The 21,596-nt window shown below is 36.5% G+C and overlaps 1 protein-coding gene across 4 annotated transcripts in view; it reads right to left on the bottom strand.

Moving 5' to 3' along the window:
- The window catches only part of LOC105392014, a 51,325-nt gene that overhangs the window by 5,521 nt on the left and 24,208 nt on the right, over positions 1 to 21,596 (bottom strand). For all 4 annotated transcript variants that reach the window (XM_038117321.2, XM_038117418.2, XM_038117370.2 and 1 more), the window contains 2 exons: positions 20,484 to 20,715; positions 1,925 to 2,055 (listed from right to left, as the gene is read on the bottom strand). In XM_038117321.2, the coding sequence (XP_037973249.2) occupies positions 1,925 to 2,055; positions 20,484 to 20,715 (363 nt within the window). The remainder of the gene's footprint in view (positions 1 to 1,924; positions 2,056 to 20,483; positions 20,716 to 21,596) is intronic.

Here is a 21,596-nt window from a genome sequence, read left to right as displayed (position 1 = left end):
AGATTTTTTTAAATATTTTTCCCTGATAATAGACATTTTTATCAATAACTTAAAATAGGTTTGGTGAGTGGCTGCTAACTTATGCAAAGCGGGTCAGGTTTCGCCATTCTTCTTTGATTGTATAACTTTGTATCATAGATATTATAGGTTAACGGGTTGTGAGAACATTCTTGTTATTCCATGTCACATAACTAAAAATAAATAGGTAGTGGGTTTTTGTGTAAGTTCATCTAAACTACTTATGTGCTTTAATTAACATAAGGTTAACTTGATTGTGTAAACAAATGTCCAATGATAAGTAGTTATACAAAATTAATATTCAAAAAAATATACTTTTATACTTCTTCGACTAACATAAATAAATACTCATACTTCTTCACGATGAAAACTTCAATTAATTAGGTACCTACTTATTTAGTTTTAGTATCAGTAATGTCATGTAATCTAGTACACAAATACTCGCATTAATTATTATGTGGAACAGGCCATGTGGCATATTTATCACATCTAGGTACTTAGTTCAATAAGCCAACAACGACTACAAATTACATAATACGAGTATTACCTACTACGAAGGAATTTCGGAGTAGAAAATTCTAAAATTCCCTTCTGAGATATGAGGGGGGTGAAAATTAGTCTGTTTTTCACATAAATACTTATGAATCTACTGAACCTTTAAGATTAAAAATATTGTTTTATCAAATTTTCTCCATACATTCATGACTGTATCATAGGTAATTATTTTCACGGCATTTCATATTTCTATTCTAAAGTAAAATTTATAACGGCAAAGTTATAATTTCATCTTTAACAGGAGTGTTTGTATTTACGCAGCTTGCTCGGGCTCGAATCGCCATGCTGTGTGTGGCATTGAGCAATATCGCTGGTTTTATCGTCAAGGCGCAACAACCCACGCTATGTTTCAATTCCACGTATGGGTTTAATGTTACTGCTTTGTGCCTTTTATCAACCATGCAATATGTAGCCACCTACTTCTGAATTGATTTAATTCCTCCTGTATGTTAGATCACTGGTATAGACCAGTAGGTACCTACCTAAATACTTTTCTTCTATTGTTGTTTTTAGCTTCTCAGTGATCTGAACATCTAGTGTTGCTGATCTAGGGTTTGTTGCCGAAGAAATTTCTATCGATTGCTATAATAATGATTGATGGTATACCTAGTGGTGGTGCATCACTTTCATTATATTAGCGAATTTATAATTATGATAAAGGAACTTTCAATGCTGTATGAGCAACGTCTAATATGCCCTTCATAATACGTTTAATAAAATCCTTAATAACCCTATATGTTTTATAAAATCTTTTTAGTTATTATGAGAAGTATAAAGTCATTTGATGAAATATTCCACATTATGTACTTGCTGCTGAGGTTTACCCGTTGTTCTACCGACCATGTCGCAACATGCAACGAGAAACTTTATACAAATGGCTGACCATATCGTGGTACCTTGAGACAATACGCAGTCTTCCCACTGTAACTGTTCTCTCAGATAAGGTTTTATACCAAGTGAATTAAGGCCCATATTTGTTTACTTCATTATTCTGTCTCCCACACACAAAAAATTTAAGCCTTTTTATAGGATAGGGCGATTTCGAAACATTCTGTCCATCTTTAACATATATTATTATTAAGGACCAGCTTAATATCTTCAATGGTCTACAGTCTTCAAGTATAATATTTAAAATGTATAAAATAGGTAGGTATGTACTTATTACATAGGTCTGTTAAAGTCAAGATAAGAGCAAGAACTAACATCGTATTAGTTACCTATATTATATGAGACTATAGGTATATTATCTCCTAATGGAAGGATTTTTTTTATCTTATAAGACCTATAGATATTTAATAAATAAAATAATAATCTTAATTTCTATTACATTAATTTACATTATATGACTTACCTGCAGTCCACTTCTACTGAGTGAAAATCTGGAATCTCTATCCAGATCCCGTTCATGGGGTGACGGAGAATTAGACCTCCTGGGTAGGGTGGCATGTCCAGGTGACAGGTTCTCTGATACGTATGATTCATCTGGAACAAAACAAATAAAATTGAACAAGTGTTTGCAAAGTACTCAGAGGCAATATTTATAAACTGGTTAGACGTGCATATTTTCCATGCAATTAGTGACAAAATTGACAAACATAAATCTTGTTTTTTGTGACACTGTTCTGCATTCCAATGTGGTTGAGTATATAATTATGTACTTATTATATAATATAAAATATGTCAGTATTTTCGTATTGTAAAGTTTTAATAATTTTCCACAAAATGAAACAGTTTTATTTTAGACACACATGATACCAATACCATTCTCAAAACCTAGCGAAAGTGCTATCAAAACGAAAAGTGCAACAGAGTGTTATTTGGGACAGAAGTGCTATTGTGCAGAAACAATATAGTTTAGCCCATGGAAACAACTACACTTTCGTGGTACCATCACAAGTAGACTTTTGCCATTCGTCTTTTACTACTTTGCGGTATTTCTTTCCTCGGGTGAGGGAATTATCACACCATTCCAAGGCTTCCAGGAAAGAGTCTCGACACGACAGCACTTCACGAATAAATGTGTTTTTCTCACCAAATTTGAACGTTCCACAACGGCTATTATCATTAGAATCTTTAGGAGTAATATCACATGCTGATGGTGAGGTCTCGATAGGAGTTGGATTCCTGGACTCACTTTTAAACTCATGTAAACCATCGTTAAGCGGACGGGTAACAATGAGAATCGGTTGATCTTGTTTCTTTTTTGTAGAGCTACTATTTAACCTGTAACTTCTTCGTAAGGGAGTAACTAACACAGAATTGGAGTCGTCAAACATTGCACTCTGGTCAATATCTCTATAAGTTTTTTTACAACAACAAAACCACGAATAAAATCGTTCACAAAATGGACGCTTTTTGTCTCCGTTTTCTGTTTGAAAAACATTATGTTTAGTATTATAAATATTCACAATTTCAAAGTCTGGTTCCTCTAAATTCACACTAGATCTGTTTTCAAATGCGGAATAACGCGCGTTTATACTACGTTGATTTAATAACTGAGACATTTTAAAATTTAATTGCACTTTCTAACATAAAACACGTCTAAATTATACTGAAACGGTTTATTTTGTTTAAATTCTCAGTTAATCACCACTCGCGTCCTGTGATTTTCCTGTTGTTCCCAGATATGATGTCGCAGCTACTGAATTAAGTCATACAACGAACGTAGTCCACTAATATCCACGACACTGGCAGGGTCATCACTCATAACTAAATATATTTATACATACATAGATAAGCTTTATTTTAATTCCAACAAACTTTTACTTTCTACAGTCACTAATTGAACAAATACATACCTCTAAATAACGGTTTCTGATTGAAAGATAAAGTACTCCAACGTACATTTTTCGGCGTACGGTGCATTAAGTTGCTACCTGCTGACCGATCTAACGATTTTGATTTATTATTTTCAACTGAATGATTTAGAGCAGGCATTGACCTATTGAATTTTTTATTTATTACTGAAACGTCAGTATCTGATGGTGTTCTTTCATTATAATCGGACTCATCGACTTCTTCAATGCTTTTTACTAAGTCATTTTCGTGAGCTGCAGATGATCCCGTAAATCCAGAGTCCGAACCACTGCTTGAGCTAGCTACTTCAATTTTGTCAAGTTGAGTCGTTGAGAGAGGTCTGATAATTTCTTCTTTGTTTGTTAACTTTTCATTGTTTGTCTCCGATTGGTCCTGTTTTGTTACTTCAATAATTGTACTGTAGTGTGAATTTGATTTGCTTTTGGAAATTTCACGTTTTATTTTAGGTGTAGAAGTATCCACTTGCACCTTGTGAATAACTTTGGTCGGGGTTATCTTACCCTTTGAGCGTCCTCGATCCGGCGATATGTATCTACTGGTTTGTTCAACCTGCTCTGAGTCTTGCACATAATCGACACTGTCTTTTTGCTGCAAATCCTGTTTCTTTGATATTTCTTTGTCCAATTTCTTAGCAACAGCAAAGTTATTATTCACTTTTTGTTTCAATGGTACAACTTTTGGCTTAGATATTTCACTCGCTATAAAAGAATACAGCTTCATTTTTTCCCTTTCTTGTTTTCTCACATTTTTAACGGTCACTGCTTTTTTGTATTGATCCTCACTTTCTTCTACAGAAAAACAATTCCAGCACGAAACATCCATGTCTGCATGTGGCACTTTCTTTGTATCAAGACTTGTATCAGGATTGTTGGACACCATATTGGAAACACTTTTTGGACCCTAGCTCCTTTAAGACAAGTATGCGACTAAACCAACTTCAAGGTGCGGAATGTTTAAATAAGGTTGTTCTTTATTTAGAAATAATGTATATTAAATGACAGGCATCACAAACGGGTTCTGTTCGATAAAATTGTAGGTTACATAATGATAAAAAACAAGAAGTGGCTCTATCTGAGTTGGATTCGTCAGTTTTAAGAGTCTAGGTCAAGTTGCGTAACTTCACGAAATCTAATTAGCTATTAAACAAACACAACACTCTTAGAGGTAAATGCGATGGTCCTTCAGACGAGACGGACACGCCACTTATCCTAATTTGTTGAGGTCATAGATCAGATCCCTAGAAAATCAGTAAGCTTAATTAATGCTAGTAGGGTTGTCAATGTGTTTGTTTCTTTGTTAGTACTTACGGTTTCTTTTATTTCCGAAGGGTTTACAATAATAATTATAAAGAGTGTGTTTGCATACTTATATAAGCATTATTAATGGCTGCAATGATGTTAACAAGTACCCAGTTACCATGTTATTGGAAGGATTCCATCATCCTTCTAGAACGTGTTAGTTTATATAAGCTCACGGTCATCGAGAGGACTGCCTCAATAATTAATTCAAAATTTACATGAAGATACATATTAAAAAATGTCCTTCAGATACTGTATTTATATTTTGTTGCAGAGTTAAATTGGAATCGTCAACTGCAGTTGCAGTTAGGTATATTACAAAAACGAAGGGACCAATCGATAATCTTCTACGTATGCTAAATAATAACATACGTAAGTTCACTTTTATTAATTTAGTATTTTAAACAGACAGAATTACCTACTTAGGGAATTATTGTTATGTTGTGATTTATCAATAAAACGCTGTCGCCAAAAACCTTCCACTTCTACGATATACTTAGGCATCTCTCAAAGAGCACCGCAGCAATCTATCTTCAACGTTCCTAATACAACCACAACCTGTCTACAACATACATAAAATTACAGTCAGTCCAGTAGGCTGGAGGCCGTCCCACGCTATGATTGCTAGTTCGTAGTTCTTACACAATAGTTATCGGTTTCTCGGCAGATATGACCGGCCCATTGCGCGCTTCCGTTCGTTACGTTTAATTTCAAATATCAAAACGGTAACTACCTATCCATAAAATAAAGCAGTCTTCAGACCACACATCACATTTCATGTGCGGTGCTAAGTACTAAGTATACTAATCAGCACGGAACGGAACGCAGACGAAGAAATGAAATCGTGGACAATAAACGGGACTAGGTAGATTTTCTTCTATTACACTTCTACAACACTCACGAGTCACGAGCAATGAAAATGTTCCGGTGACATAGCACCAAATTGACTACAATATTGAACTTGAATTGTACATTTATAACAGCGTATCAGAATACTACCAAAAAGGTAAATATTTTGTTCAAATTGTCGTTTCGTGATGACATTTTGTGAGTGGATCGTTTTCATTGCTCGTGAGTGTAGTTTGTATTACTAATAGAAAAACTACCTACTATTAATTTTAACTAACAAAACATTTACTTTAATTATATAGGCTATCAAAACCTATTGAATATATTGTACGAGTATACACCGCTCGATAGAATGATTATTAAACAATAAATTCATGACAAGTTTATAATAATAATCCTAATAGGTAGTATGTATTTCTGAAATATAGCCGGTATAGCAAGACAAAATAGCCATTAAATATTCAATAATAACACCGTCTGTTTTATATTCAATGCCATCTGTTTTTGGTGTCAAATTGGCTTTATAGACCTAAAAATTGAGCGAAACCTGTTTCAATGGAATAGAAGCCTTGAAATACTTTCATTTGCGCATTGTCAATATGTCGTTGGTGCCACGCAGGCACACATGATCATACGGCATACACAAGGTGAACATGCGAATGTGAAATAAGTATGCTGCATTCAATACACAGAGTGGAATTTTATCAGACATGTAACATCATTTTAAACTAATTATATTCGCTATTGACCAAATATCTGTAAATATAGATAGATAGATAACCGACTATGGAAAAATTGGCACTAAATAAATCTTTATCAGTGACGTTCCCGTTCCGGGGTCAATGTACTTGATATACTGATGCTGAGTTGCAGAAAGGAACACACGAATCAATTTACTGATCTGAACTAATGTAATAGTAAATTGACGCCTTTATAATCTTCTTTTCGACCAGTAAAAATCGCACACTCTTCAATTTAATGGACATAAACGAAAAACAAAAGAAATTATTACTTGGCACTTTGTAGTGAGAGCAAGATTATGATAAACAGAAAACTTTAATAGCAGCAACAAGACGTAATGTATCGCAAAGAGGGAAAGTGATGCAAAATTGCTTATTTTATAACCTTTCAAGAACACTTAAAGAACAAATTACTGTAGGTACCTGCATTGTTTATTTCTTTGACTATTTTTTTTTTATGTTTGTTGTAGGTACTAGGTAGGTACCTAGAAATAATAAATAGTTTTTTTTCACTTTTGTTAGGGTATATTATTGTATAGAACCTAAATTATATTTTTTTCTTAGACTTTAAAATATTTACTAACTTTTTTGATACAGTGCGAAAAACTTGGGTAGTAGTTACTTTGTTCTTATTTCATCTAACAGTTACAAACTTAGGAGGATGTACCTTGTACGCGTATCGCACAAAAACCATCGGCTCAGAACGGTCACGGTCAAAATTTAAAAAGGCTAAAATAAAACTTGAAAAGAACCAGTTAAAGGAGTCGGCCATTTTGATGGCATTTTGTCCTCATGTTTCTAGAAACTTATATGCCAGTTTGTTAGGGGTTAATTAATTTACACTAGGAAGGACCTATATTAATCGATTTGATAGGTATGTGGATGATTATTATGAAAATAATTGTTTGTATAAATAAGTAATAATACTAATAATATTAGCTCCACACTATGAAGGTTCCGAAGTACTTAATGCTTTTAGAGCACTTTTTATATTATTTACTATTCTACTAATACTCACTGAAATTTAATTACGTATAGACAGAGTGACAGCATGATTTATCTTACCGCACAGATAGAACTTTTTACAGACATTGTAAAATACAAGGCATTCAATATGCATATTAAGTGAACAAAACAATATCAGAAGAAATAATTAATAAACAAGTTTGTATCGGACTTAAACGGTTATTCACCTTTATTTAAATTGGGAACCTACAAATAAGTAGCAACCAATGAAGTGTAAAAAAAAATATTATGAACTTCAACCACAGTTCATAACAGTGTACAGTGGAAGTAGATTTTTACGATTCATTCTATTTTAGTTACTTCACGACAGTCATTGATCGGTCTTCGATTTTGAAGAACAATTCAGTCAGACAGCGCTGCAATTAAATACCGGCAAACTTAAAACTTTAATAAATTTTGTAGGTATTAGGTACCGGCTGGATACTCTTGGATACTCTTGTTTGTTTTAATTTTTGTAGTGGCATAGACATTGGGGCGAATGAAATCATGTGTTCTGTTCCATATAAGATAAATGTTATATTTTAACTGAATTCCGCCACTGTGCCGCACTATACTGTGACGGTTTTGTTTTGTAATCGTAACTCATAACATCCACTATTGACTGCTTGCTCACCGTGAAATGTTAAACATTGTCTAGAAACGAAAGTAGGAAAAGAGTTTGTAAAGTAATGGTTTAATTAGGATAGCCACCGGACCTGCCATTTTACTTTATACAACAATTGACTAGGAAATGTGCAGGTAGGCATTATAATATGTATTCTTAAAATGGTGTCTGATAGGTATACAGGGTGTTGCAAAAAGGGTATACTAAGCCGAAACCTACGAGTACATGTGCAGCATGGTACATCTAAGCCCGAAACTGAAATCAGAATTTAAAAAAACGCGAAAAAAATGTCATTCTCCATAGTAAAAAGTCACGTGACCAACATAGTTTCTATGTTTTTTTTTTTTTGCGAATTGAAACTCTGATTTCATCAACCCTTTTTGCAACACCCTGTATAACACTTAAATCATCAAGTTGTAATGGCTAGTAATATCTCCCTGAAATCTTCATTGCCGCATCTAGGCATCTCTAAAGCAAGCTCACTAGATACGAGCAAATGTCTTTTCATACAATGTTTGCCATCTAGTTTTCTTAATTCGTTCCTCCAACTGTCTACAGGGTGACCCATATTTCATTTTCCTAATCTTTTTCTCCTATGGAACACATGTTAGGATTTTAACGCAATGGGCAAGGGTTCTTATGGCCGGTGGTTCAAATATGTGTATACCTTGCGCAAATTAACTGTGCACCTGACTGATAAAAACCAGATGTCATAATAAGTAGCTTTGTGTTGCCCGGCTTGACCCCTGGTTGTTGTTAGCCAGGTGCATAATTAAATTAGTGAATTTGTTCAAGAAATATGCACTAAGCGACCTAGAAGCCACTAGCCAGTGGCTGTAGGAGCCGACAGGACTATGAATATGTCCCCTTCCCTTCATTGTAATGTAAAACGGAACTTTACCTATAATCATATGCAATGTTAGGTTGGGCTAAAATAGACCTAAAGTTAAATGCAATATTAGTTATCTAGTCGATACGGATAGCAATGTCATGTTGTTCTATGTATGCGACAGCCAGTGTTGGAAGCAGTTGGAAGGCTAACGACCAAAGATTGCGATTGCGAAGCGCAAGGCCGTTATTATTCTGATACTAGCTGTTCCCGCGAGCTTCACTTCGCCTTAAAAAGTTTTCCCGTGGGAATTCCGGGATAAAAAGTAGCCTATGTTCTTTCTCAGGGTCTAGACTATATTTATACTAAATTTCATTCAAATCCGTTAGGATTACTCGCAGAATCATATTATGAATGTTTTTACCCAAGTAAGCTGCTAAAAAACCTTATAGACAATAATAGACATGTAGGTACTAAAAGTAAAAAAGATCAATAAGGGTAATTTGCACCAAACGCTTAAGCAATAATTACGTAATAATTGAATAATTACTTAATAAGTAGATCATGTTAGAAATCCAGGAAGTACCCAGGTAACGAAAGGTGTTTGTCGAGCCACAACTTATCTTCACTGCGCTAAAAACGTCAGCTAACAAGTTTACTAACACCTACAAACGGGCCACTTTAGCTTACGACAAACGAAGTATCGGAGCGTACTGCTGTTCCACTATAGTCGTCGAAATATAATAGGCCCGTTTGGACAGCTACACAAATTTGCTATTTACTCTTGATTTAGGTACTTGATGAAATACATAAAATGACACATAGTCTGGCTTATTATTTAACGGTCGAAAGAAAAAAAGAACTTTTAAATCACTAAAAGTTACTTACTGTTTAGATTTTTTATGATTTAGGTTTGACATCAGCTGTCATCCCATACATTTTGGAGCTGTCCAAACGGGCCTATTATATTTCGACGACTATAATCAGAAAACTATTTCGTCTCATTAAACATTAGTAAGTCTTTTTTGCATGACCACTCATTAGTTTTTTGTAACTGGAGTAACCCTCCTACTAAAGTAAAGTAACCACGTAATTCTTTACGTAACATCTGGTCTTATTTCGAGGCTCGAAAGGGCCTACCTTTTAAGGATAGCATATTTTTGAAATTATTATGTTATGATAAATATTTCAATTCAGTCTGATTAGAAAGTCTATTTATTACATATGTATAAGACGTAAACAGCGTACCATTCAAATGATTTTCCCATAGTTTCTGTAGAAAGTGGTTATACAGGCTGCGTTCTTGAGAAACGGTTGGTATTTAATCGAGCTCTCATACCCCATTTACACTCTCGCACGAGTGGCGAGGCGAGCGACAAGGCGAGGGGCGAGGCGCGAGTGTGAACAGACGCTCGTGGCTCGCCTCCTCGCTCGCCTCGCCACTCGCGGCGCTCGCGTCCGGAGCGGTTTTTGGGGCACGAGTCAAAGGAGCTCGCGTCGCACGCGAGCGGGTGTTTACACTCTCGCGTCCGCTTCATTCTGGCTTCTACATCGTACCGCGCAGGTTGTGTTCGTCGTCGTATAATTATAACGTAGTGTTTTTTCCTCAGTTGTATAATGGATTGGTCGCAAGACGAAACATTTAATTTCATATAAGTAAATATTTCAATAAAATAATAATAATAAAAAACACCAAAACGTAAGAAATAAATGCAGTACTTACCTGCTTAGATATATTAGTACTGTCACATAGAATAGGTCTAAACCATGTCTAAACCTTAAATTATTTCTTACGTTTTAGTGGTTTTTTGAAGTCGTTTTTTTATCATTATTTTATTTTATTACCTACTTATTTATAGGTACTTAGTTTATTTGCAATAATTGACAATCAAAATTAAGAAGCAAATGATACCTATAAGTCCTACTAGTCAGTAGTAAACACGAAGTAGTTCCTATATACCTACCGTTGAGGAGTTCCCTTGACTACCTTCCGTTTCCATCATCAGGTCAGCTCAAGGTCACCATCATATTTTTTTTAATGTTAAAAATATAGGTAAGTTCCTATGTGCTTTCTAAATTTCATTAACTACAATCGGTTAATAGGTACCCAAAATGGAAATTCATAGCCTGTTTTTAACCCTTTACCCACCCTTGGAGGTGGAATCAAAATTTGAAAAAAATGGGACCACATGGGATCTCAACCCAATACATAAAAAAAAGAATTTTCAAAATCGGTCCATAAACGGCGAAGTAATCGGTGATCATACATAAATTCTTTATTGTTGCGACTAAAACTTCGACGTCCTCCATCGTTGCTAGCTCAAAGACAACTGAACTCTGCACGAGAGTGTAAACACCCACTCGCGTCACACGCGAGTGGGTGTTTACATTCGCGCCTCCGCACGAGTGACGAGGCGAGCGAGGAGGCGAGGGCCGAGGCGAGAGTGTAAATGGGGTATCAGAGTATTTACGATACCTATACATTATATACATAGTCTTCCGATCGAGATTGACTATTGCTAGTTGCTAGTTGCTACCTCGTGTTTAAAGCGATTCCGGCTAAGGAGTTTTTTACTCAAGTGACTAGTTTCTCCCCCAAAGTCAAGCATCAATTATTATTAGTTAGGTACTACTTATAACTCAAGTTCTTTAATTTATGAATAATTTTAAATTTAGTATAGTCAACGCATTTATATGGACAAAATTAAAGGTAGTATTTTCCAGAATTAAATTATTATATCTGCAGCTAGGTACGGTCATGTGCAGAGAAACCTGACCCCCCTCTCATAGTAACAATGCTTCTGAGAGGGGTCAGATTTATCTGCCTTATACTGTACACGCCATGTAAAAAAGCGAGGTCTAAGTTAAGAATGAACTCATCCAAATTGCATCATATACTATACAAAGCTGCGAATTTAGCCTTGCTGAGTTCTTTAAAATACCTTGACTTTACTAGTGCTAGTTACAATAAGGTAAAACAGTAAAGTTTATCCCATGGTTTTGAAAATCATGAGCTATAGTTATTTTTGCAGTACCTATCATTTATAGAGTAGTTTCGACGAAAACAGCAGGTCTACTTTAATGGTAGGTGTTATAATAAACTACTTATAATGTTTTGTGAATCAGATTAATTTTCACAGTAATAATTAATGAGACAGTTCTTTGTCAGGATTTGCTATTATATTAGTAGTTATGTTATGAGTTATATGACGCAAGTCAAATTGATGTTCTAACCACAAAGTGCAAAGTACATTCGTTAGGACCATCCTAATTTAAATAGGGTACGTTAGGGAAACTTGAAAACCTGAAACGCATGAATCATCCATCGTACATTTTTCAAATAATAATCAGTTTTATAAAGGAAATAAGCATAAACATGAAAAGAAATAAGACCAAACAATTACAAAACCCGATGTTAAAAGCGAAATTATAATGGACTTTCTCAAGCAAGGAAATATAACGTTCAAAAGAATAAAGGTACTTAACTTGGAAGTTACTTAAAACAACAAGCGAGAGTCCATAACATTTGCATCATACATCAGTAACAGTACGTAGGTACCTACTACATGAGTGAAGAGAATCTAATCTTAATTTTAAACCACAAATTACATGCCTACGTAATGTATGAGTTGGTATGTGGAAAGTCAAGAAAGTACTTTTACTGTAAGTAATTATTTGCAACCCGTACTATAACTTTATGTAATAAGTATTTCTACTCTGAGTACTTAGCTCATTAAAATATATAAAACATTCAATAAAAATGGTTATGCAATAAATCTTATAAGTCTTGATTGGATTTGGAATTGGATTAGTCGTTTTAAAATTTAAATATTAGGAACTTGCAAGGCGTAACACTGTGAATTTGATAATAATTTTATTTAAAGAATGACTGTTTTTGTTTCTCCGTATTTCTTGAAGTTTTAATGATTAAAAAATCTCAAATATGGCGTTGACGATGAAACGTACCTAGGTTTTACTTAGCAATTTCAACGACTACCAACGATCACACGGTTGTATGTATATAAATATACGAAAGGTTACAGCATCGCGAAAACAATGCGAAACTTTACGCGATTTTGGTATACATCGACGGTTTACAATGAAAGCGCAAGTTGCAAACAGTTCAAAGCTATCAAAGTATGCGAAGCAATAAGTAAAGCCAGTGATTCAATCAAAGCTTGCGTTGAGTTGCGCATGCCCATCACGGGTCGCGTCACGAAATCACGATCTCTAGTTGTAGGACTACCATTGTTGTTTTACAAATTAACTCGAACTATAAGTTAACGAACTAACTGTCTATCTTTTATTTTGTCAACCAACTGTAACTTACAAGCTTATTTAAAAAAATACTTTATACTTTATTCATACTAAATATATCGATCATTTCATAGTTATCTCATCTACGGAAAGATGGACTAGTAGTGGTAGCAGAATAACGTGCGGTTGGTGCATACTCGAAAAAAAACTTATCCCAAAGCTACAGTTCAATCATAGAATCATACGGTAAGCGTCGACCTATCGGTATCGTACGTATAGCATCAGACTTATTGGAAAAATTGGCGTCGGCAACGCTGATGAAGTGGACGCAATTGTGCGAATTTCTATACAAAGAATACTGAATGCAATGCGTCTGTTAAGTACGATGCCAAAGGTGGACGCTTATCTTAATACTTAATCAATCGAGTTTCGGTTCAATAGTGATGCAGCAGATCATTAATAATGAATCGCCTCGCTGTTACCTCAACTACAATGATGTTGCCTCAAGCAAATGACCCCTGGGCAATTATTGACTAAGCGTTACGTTAACAATTGTAATTTTTACATACATTTTAAACGACTTCGAAAAAAAAAATTAAAAAAAAAACGACTTCAAAAAACCACTAAAAAGTAAGAAATATTATTGAATTTAATACCTACCTCTAATAACACCAAAAAACTGCATCGAAATCGGTTAAGCTTCCAAGTTATACTCTTGTTATATTATTGGTTTTTTGACATTCGAAATCCCATACATATTCGATGACTGCAAAGGGAAACCAACTTTACTTACGTCAAAAATACAATAACATAGCTCTATAAATATACTAACATACAGTTCAAACTCAAACCTCCTTTCTTGTCTTTCCGTTTAGGAATCTGTGATCGTGATTACTTGGTCACTGAGCATGAAGCCATGATGGGGCAACGTCTCTGTCTGCCTGCTGTTGGATGTATCCGTTTACACAACACGGTTCCACTCTTTGTTCCACCATTCAGCATAGTTCATTCACTATGCATAGCTATAGGTATTGTCTATTCGTTTTTAAGTTTATCTAAGATATCATTATTTACTGATCCATAATTTATAAATGAAATGGTAATCATTTAGGTATATAATTAAGTTTTCACTAAGGATTATCTAACTAATGTAACTTTAACCGCAAACATAATTATATCTATAAAATACAAAAATATCTAACGTGATTGTAACTTAGCTTGGACCCTAAATGAATTATTAGTTTTTCTTGCGTATAACATCCGCATATTGTATAATTAGCCGCAGAGTAATGATCTAAGCAATCATATACGCATTTTGCACCCCATTAAACACGTCACAAATTTAAGAAGAAGTCTAATCGAAAATAATCTCTTACAAATACAACACTGATTACATCCAGAAAGCGGAGACTGGTTTTTGAAAGGAGTTATTCAATATGACAAGGAGTTATCTCGGGCCGCATTCTGAACCAGATTTAGAAGGTATTGCGAAAGAAGGCCGTATGAATGATTTATTATTAGTTTCTGATCTTTTTTTTTTTTTTTTTTTTAAAGATTTTATTATCACTCCACAGACCTTATGTCCGTGCCTTTTTGAGAGATCAATATATTGTGTGAGAGTTTGGTTGTTTTTTGTCTTCATCTTTTAACTACTCACTACTCAATGTGGAAGCTTATAATATATATATATTATCTTTTATATATATATATACCTATATATTATTAATATTTTTTTTTTTTTTTTTGCACTCCTGGAGGAAAATCTACACAGACACCTGGGAAGGGGACCCAGGTAGTGTCGGCCTTTAACCGACTAAAAACCCCCAGTTGTGCATTACTTGTTTTTTTTTTTTTTTTTTTTCTTTTTTTTTTTCTTTGTTTCACACAGTCACACTTACAATTATAATGGCAACAAACATTTGAAGGGTAGGGCCAGTGTCAGCTGTCTTCAGAGAACTTAACAGACGCCTGTCGGTGGCCACACACTCCTTTTGTAATCGCTGTTGTTTTGCCTTGTGTTAATGTGTGACAGTGTTCTTAAAACTATCTTAATTTTATTGGTTAGTTCTTATACAGATAATATTAATTCATGATATACTATACAATACCTACATATCAAAACTATACAATACATGCTATATACTATACATAACAAAACTATAAAATACATGCAATACGGTTTGGCCGTCAATATAAAATTAAAATCAAAATTCTGAACTTAAAAGCAACGACCTCTTTGTCCCGATTTTTTATTGCCATCTTTAGGTTGTACTCGAGGATCCGTTTCTTCGGTGCTGTTATTGCCGTTTTAGCGAGGTTGCCGATAGCGTCCTCGGTGTCATCCGCATAGTAGGTGCAGGCGGAGGTGTGCCTCGACAGCGCCACTACTGCGTGAGGTATGCTATCGTGCAACTTTATTTTATCTTTTGTTTTTATGATAATGACGGATTCGTACGTCAATCCCTGTGCTTCGTGTATGGTTAAGACGCGTGATCCCGTTCCTTCTCCAAACCCTTGGCTGGTCAGGGTCTCTTTTTCTTCCTGTGTATGCGTCAGGAATAGAGTGTTGGTTTGGGATTTTGGAATTGCTGCGTCTGTAAACCTTTTCAGCTGCAGGGATTGGATACGCGTTGTGGCTGCGTATATGCCTGAGTATACTTCTCTTAGGGCGTATGCAACATCCATGGGGTTTCTGTATGAGCACAACAGCTCCTGGGTGATGTTTGCTACCAGTGTTGGGCGACTGTACCTTAGTTCGAATAGGTTCTCTCTGTCTATGTACGGTAGCTGGTTGATGTCTCCGATTAGAGCAATATCACTGGCACGGGACAGGCGGGCGGCAATTACGATTGCCCAGAAATGGTTCATCAGGGCCTCGTCAATTATCAGGCGTTGGCATCCGACATGTTCTCTAAAGCCGTTTACTAGGACTGATGCCATCGTACGTACCCTAGTTCTAACCATGTCCCCGATCCTATGCGCTAGCCTGTTTCGTATATCGACGGCCGCCTCAGTTGTCGTGGTGATAATGGTGTCTTTGCTCACATCGAAGTTATTTACCACCCAGGTTGTCTTCCCACATCCAGGTACCCCGTTCACCCAAGCGATGGTGGGCATCGTCCAGCTATTCCAGGTAGCGTTAATGGTTTCCGCTTTTGCTAGGATTTTGTCCTCTAGCATAATCCTGGTACACTGAGCTACGACCACCATTTGGTTGTTGTGTGGGAGAGTGAGTTTCGGGATGTTGCGTTCCCAGGGCACGAATCCGCATTCCTCGCTATAAGCCGCCATATACGCTCCAGTCATTTTGCCTCTGAGGACTTGGTAACTACTGTTATCGTATATGCAGGCTTCGGCCTCCTCGAGTAAAACTTTTAGCCGGCTTTCGTTCTCTTGCCTGTAGGTCTGCATGATCGTTTTGCAGGACAAGAGATTTACCTGCTTTGTGGCGGTTGTAATTGCCATAAATTCGATGGCGGCATTCTCTAGATGGTCGTTTGAGGTGGTAGCTGTTTTCAGCTTCGGTGGGACCACCTGGCCCATATCCGCTCGAGTAATTTTCCTCTGGGCAAGCCTTTTTCCAGTTTTAGGTTCTCTGGAGATTTGGCGCCTCTCGGGTGTCCTCTGTGGTTTTCCTATAAGGCTTGAGGCAGCTGCTTTAAAAGCCTGGAGGAACCCTTGGACACGCCCTTGCGATGTTAAATTGTGCATCCTCCTTTCCATGTTCCTTTGTTCTGAAGCGGCGACAGCCCCAGCGGTCATCCTCTCCTGTAGGCGTTCAGATCCGGTGACCAAGTATTCGGCTTGTTGGTGGCAGTTGTCAATGCCCCTCGCAAGTATATGACCTTTGAGAAAGCTTAGATCTTCGCCTCTGTCCTCGTACACCACTATTTCATGATGTTTTGAGGCTTTTAAGCAACCCAGCTGGTCAACAATTTCGCCTTTCCTATACTCGATCACCATTGCGTCTACGCTTATTATCCTGGGGACGTTACTGTCTAGCGCTATCTCTCCAAGCTTACTGAGCCATGAGCATGCCTGAACGAACGGGGTGTCGTCGGCCCACTCGAATAGTGCGATGGTCTTGTTACGCCATCGCACTAGTCTGCAGGGCTGATTTCCCACTAGGGTTACTGGCAATGCGTCGTAGGCTTTACGCTTCATGGTAGCCTTCGATGTGCTCCCATTTAGGAGAGAGGCTAGGCCGGGTGATATGGCCACGCTCTTTCGCGCCCCTGAGATACAGAAGCTGATGCCGAGTCTTTCACTGCTTCCGTCCATGAACAGAGCCACGCTTCGGAGTCTTAGTCTAGCTTCTCCTTTTTCTCCACAATCCAACAGCTGATGTGTTGCTGTTTCTTTAGGAGTTGCTTGTGGTGGTGCTGTGATGGTTGTGACTGAGGCTTGATATACTGGTATTGATTGCGGGTCGGGGCGGGGTATGGTGCTGTTTCTCCTGGCTGCTACTCTGAAGACACGATCTGAATAAGATAGAAAATGAGGTCTATGCTTGGTGTCTGCCAGAATATCTTTTAATTCTGACTCCACCAAATTCCTGTCTATCAATGTCTCCAGATCTTGTCTTGCAGCAAGGAAACGGGGGCAGTCGAGAATTATATGCCAGACCGATTCAATGATGTTGGGGTCGCATTCACATTCTGGGCTTTCTTTGAGTTTAAATCTGTACAAATACTCTCCAATCCCCCCATGTCCAGTCAGCATTTGTACGTGAGCAGGGGTCAGTTTGGCACTTCGCGTAATCCGGTAAGCTTGGTTGACATCCGGTAAGAATTTACGCGTGACTGCTCCTGTACTGGATGTCGCATATCGGTCTTGCCATTTCCGGACCGATTCCTCTCTGATCTTTTTCCTGACATAGGAGTTTCTGATCTTACAAAGTTGCGCAAATGTCTAGTACACGTTGAGTGCTGGAAAATAAACAAGATTTGTTTATTTCAAGCTTGGTGATAACTGTACCTGTGCATATGTAACTAAGCAAGCTTACTACTCGTAGTATATGTACAAACATGTAGATAAGTAAGCATCTTACAAAACTACAAAGTTGCAAACGGGTCAACTGTGCATATCCAATATGGTAGCACAAAGTACCAACAGAATTCAAAGAATTTTTTCAAATATTGTAAACCCTAGGTAATAAACACGACCAAGTCCATCTAGAAAACTTAGGTAAGTACTTCCTACAAATACTACAATAAAAACTACAGGTGCGCGCTATGGCGGCACGCACACATGAAAGTAAGAAAACTATTGAGGTTGCGACGGTTACAATGGCATGTGGTATGTCCACAATATACCATAGAAAACGCTTTAAGACACAGTTAGGTCTACTTTTCACTCCACGCGTGTTTAAAAATTCCTGTCCACACGCCACTTCGAGATTAGCTGCCAACTTAATGATGCGTATTCACTGTACAGCAAAAACAAACACATGGAAACTGGCAAAACAGTAAAGTTGAATACTACTGAAGATGAACGCAAAAGCCACTAGACCTTGACCACAGCGTTGGCCTAAAATCTTTACCGTCTACTCATTGTCCGAGGTTCTTAAAACAATTGAGTAACGATAAATTAATTCGACATGTTTTAAATGTTGACGTATAGTAGCTGAGCGATTGTTCCGCTTATATGCAATCCCCCCACCTCCCCACTTGTTAAGGCATGCTGCGCGGAACCAATGACTTGGAGCATTGAAAATGACGTGCAAAGGTTTGATCAGATATGAGTTTATAATAACACGTAAGAGATCGTTACGCAAGTCGCGTTCTCAATTTACATTTCATGAGAAGAAAAAAAAGAATGCTATAGTACGTACAAGCATGGCAATTTTACACAGTTTTCTTTACCAAATAGCCGACTATTACGTGCTTATTACTTACTGTGAACCGGTATCTCATGGTCAAGTTGATAAAGGTTGCTCGTCAAAAGAATAAAATACAATCACGTGCAATGAAAAAGTTCCATCTGCCATTCACGTTATACACATAGTATAACTGAAACTTTTTCATTGCTCGTGAGTGTAACATCGTTGTGGAAAATAAAAATGGTTTAGTTTACGCAACACAGTTAATAAAGGGAAGCGACAGTATACTTTTCAAATGACTTGTGTTTAATTGTTTTTTTTTCCTTTCCTTGTTCAACTGCCTTTTCAACTTACATACATTATATACATAATATATATGCTCACGACTGTAATCCCCGAAAGGGTAGTCAGAGGTTTTAGAGGGGTAGTCCGCTTTTCGCTGTACATTTTAAACTTTCCTTAGATTAAATTTCTTTCTTTTTCTTATCAAGCTTAGATTAATGTACTGCGTATGGTTTGACAAAGAAATCAACCTTAGAATTCCCAACATGGGCGATATGGCGTAAACTCGGTATACACCGTCATGACCTCCTTATTCAAACCGTGTAAACAAACTAATGCCAACAACCGCAGGCACGCAGAGATCACTCTTATATGCAGCTATTAAGTCTTAATTTTCATTGTTGTTATCGTTCAGTATTATGGTTCTTTAGGTGCACCCTAAACACTGGCGTGCCTCTGCGTTGGCAGTTGACACATTTTTTTTTGTAATATGATGAAAGTAATGAAAATTATTCAAAATATGACTAATCAAAGCAAGTTTAAGAGTTTGGAATTTTATTTTACAAACAACTGATTACTCGTTTGTTGTACGTAAAAGTGTGTTTATAAAATACATAGGTACGTAGCTGTAGTGTAAAGAATAGCTCTGCAATGCTCATTGCAAAATAGTGTCACATAAAACAATGGCGTTACAATATTGTAACCATAATTACCTTATTTAATTATTTATCATCATTTTTTGTTTTAAACCTGTTGTTATTTTAATAGATATATATTTAATTGTATCAATTTGTTCATGACTTTTTTACAAAACGATAATTAATGAGTAATTAATGGCTACTTAATAATACATTAGTACCTAATTACTTACTGATATACCTACTGTCATTCATTTAGTGTATTTTTTTTAAAGTTCCCAACCGCGTTATTTTACATTTATTTTCGTAATTATTTTTATCGTTTTGTAATAAATGTGTGATCTGTAATAACTATACTATGTAAAATATAGCATGAGCCCTATGACAGCTGTCAAATGCATAAATTTTATGTCATATGTTTGTTTTCAAATTAAATCTAACTTTATTAACTAGACAAAAGCATCTGCCAATCAAACATTATACGACTTATGTTATATTTTACAAAGTAGGTAGTGTAGGTACCTATAATAACAATAATCAAAATGTACATGGTGAGTGGTGAGTCTATCCTTTGTGCACATCCGAAAGTAAGCCACAAATCTCTTAATTCTGATAAAATTTTGTTACAATGACTTTGGCACATCACGAAACATAAATATGAAGAATGTAGACCTCTGTCTTCTTTCGGATGTCAATTTACGCAACACTCACCGTACGTGTATGCGTTACGTACAACCTACAACCCTTACCTTGCAAACTGGGGGCGGATCCAGGCCCGGCCGACGACGGCTGGTGGGGTGCGGTGGGCACTTGTCGGCGCCTCTTCGGAGCATGCAGCCCTGGAGCTGATGCAGCCCTGGTGGCGGTACGGAACCCTGGCGCGCGGTACCGGGCAGACTTGACCGGTCCGGCCGGAGCTGTGGTGTTGTGGACGACTGACGGCAGACGGGGGAGAGACCCTGAACGCTGCTCCTCTTCGGACTAGAAGAAGAAATGCTGGTTGGGTTTTTTGTGCGCTTTTTGGGGTTTTTACGAGTAGAACTGAGGTAGGTTATTACTTGTTTATGTATGTGAAAGATTAATGAGGCAACGCTGCAAAAGTTATGTTTTATTGTATAACATTAGGTATTCAATTACAGGTAGTTTATTGAATAACATTGTAAAAATAATGTACATTGTGTATGTTAGACATAGATTGTAAGTATATAAAAATATTCATTAACGATGTACCAATCATATCAATGTTATGAATTTTCCAGCTAACAACATCCACGTAACATTGTCGTGTTCACGAATATCATAACAGTATATACAAGGTGTTACAAAAGTGGTAAAGTAACATTATATATACCTACGGGCATGTAGATAAGTTGTATGTATAATTTCATTAATTTCACTAATATATGAGTTAACAGGTGTGTGTTAACATATTTGTTTGTTTTAATTATTATGACATTCAGTTTTTGCATTGCACAGTGAATCAGGTGTTAGGTATGACTCCAAAGTGTCGATGTAAAGTGTAAAATATAGTTCATGAGAGTTTACAAACAAAGCATTGCATTGCACACCGACCTAAAAACTTCAAGACAAACTTTATCAATGAAAGAATTTAGCAACGCTGTCATTGTTATAGGAAAGATAAATAATAATCTTGAAATCTTGTGTTATCGTGATTTTCATAATAAGACGTGACTTTGACATTACAGTCGCAATGAATAGTTTTCGAGTAGAAGGTCAAAATAATGCGTTTGCCTTTGGTGTTATGGAATGCATTGACTAGATGTCGACTAATATTTTAATGATTTCACAAAATACTCATGGTATGTGTAGGTGGTTAGAGTAATGCATATAACGGAACCATA

Source organism: Plutella xylostella, chromosome 9 (genome assembly GCF_932276165.1).
Source record: "Plutella xylostella chromosome 9, ilPluXylo3.1, whole genome shotgun sequence".
Taxonomy (NCBI): domain Eukaryota; kingdom Metazoa; phylum Arthropoda; class Insecta; order Lepidoptera; family Plutellidae; genus Plutella; species Plutella xylostella.
This window is presented reverse-complemented; position numbering and strand designations above follow the sequence as displayed.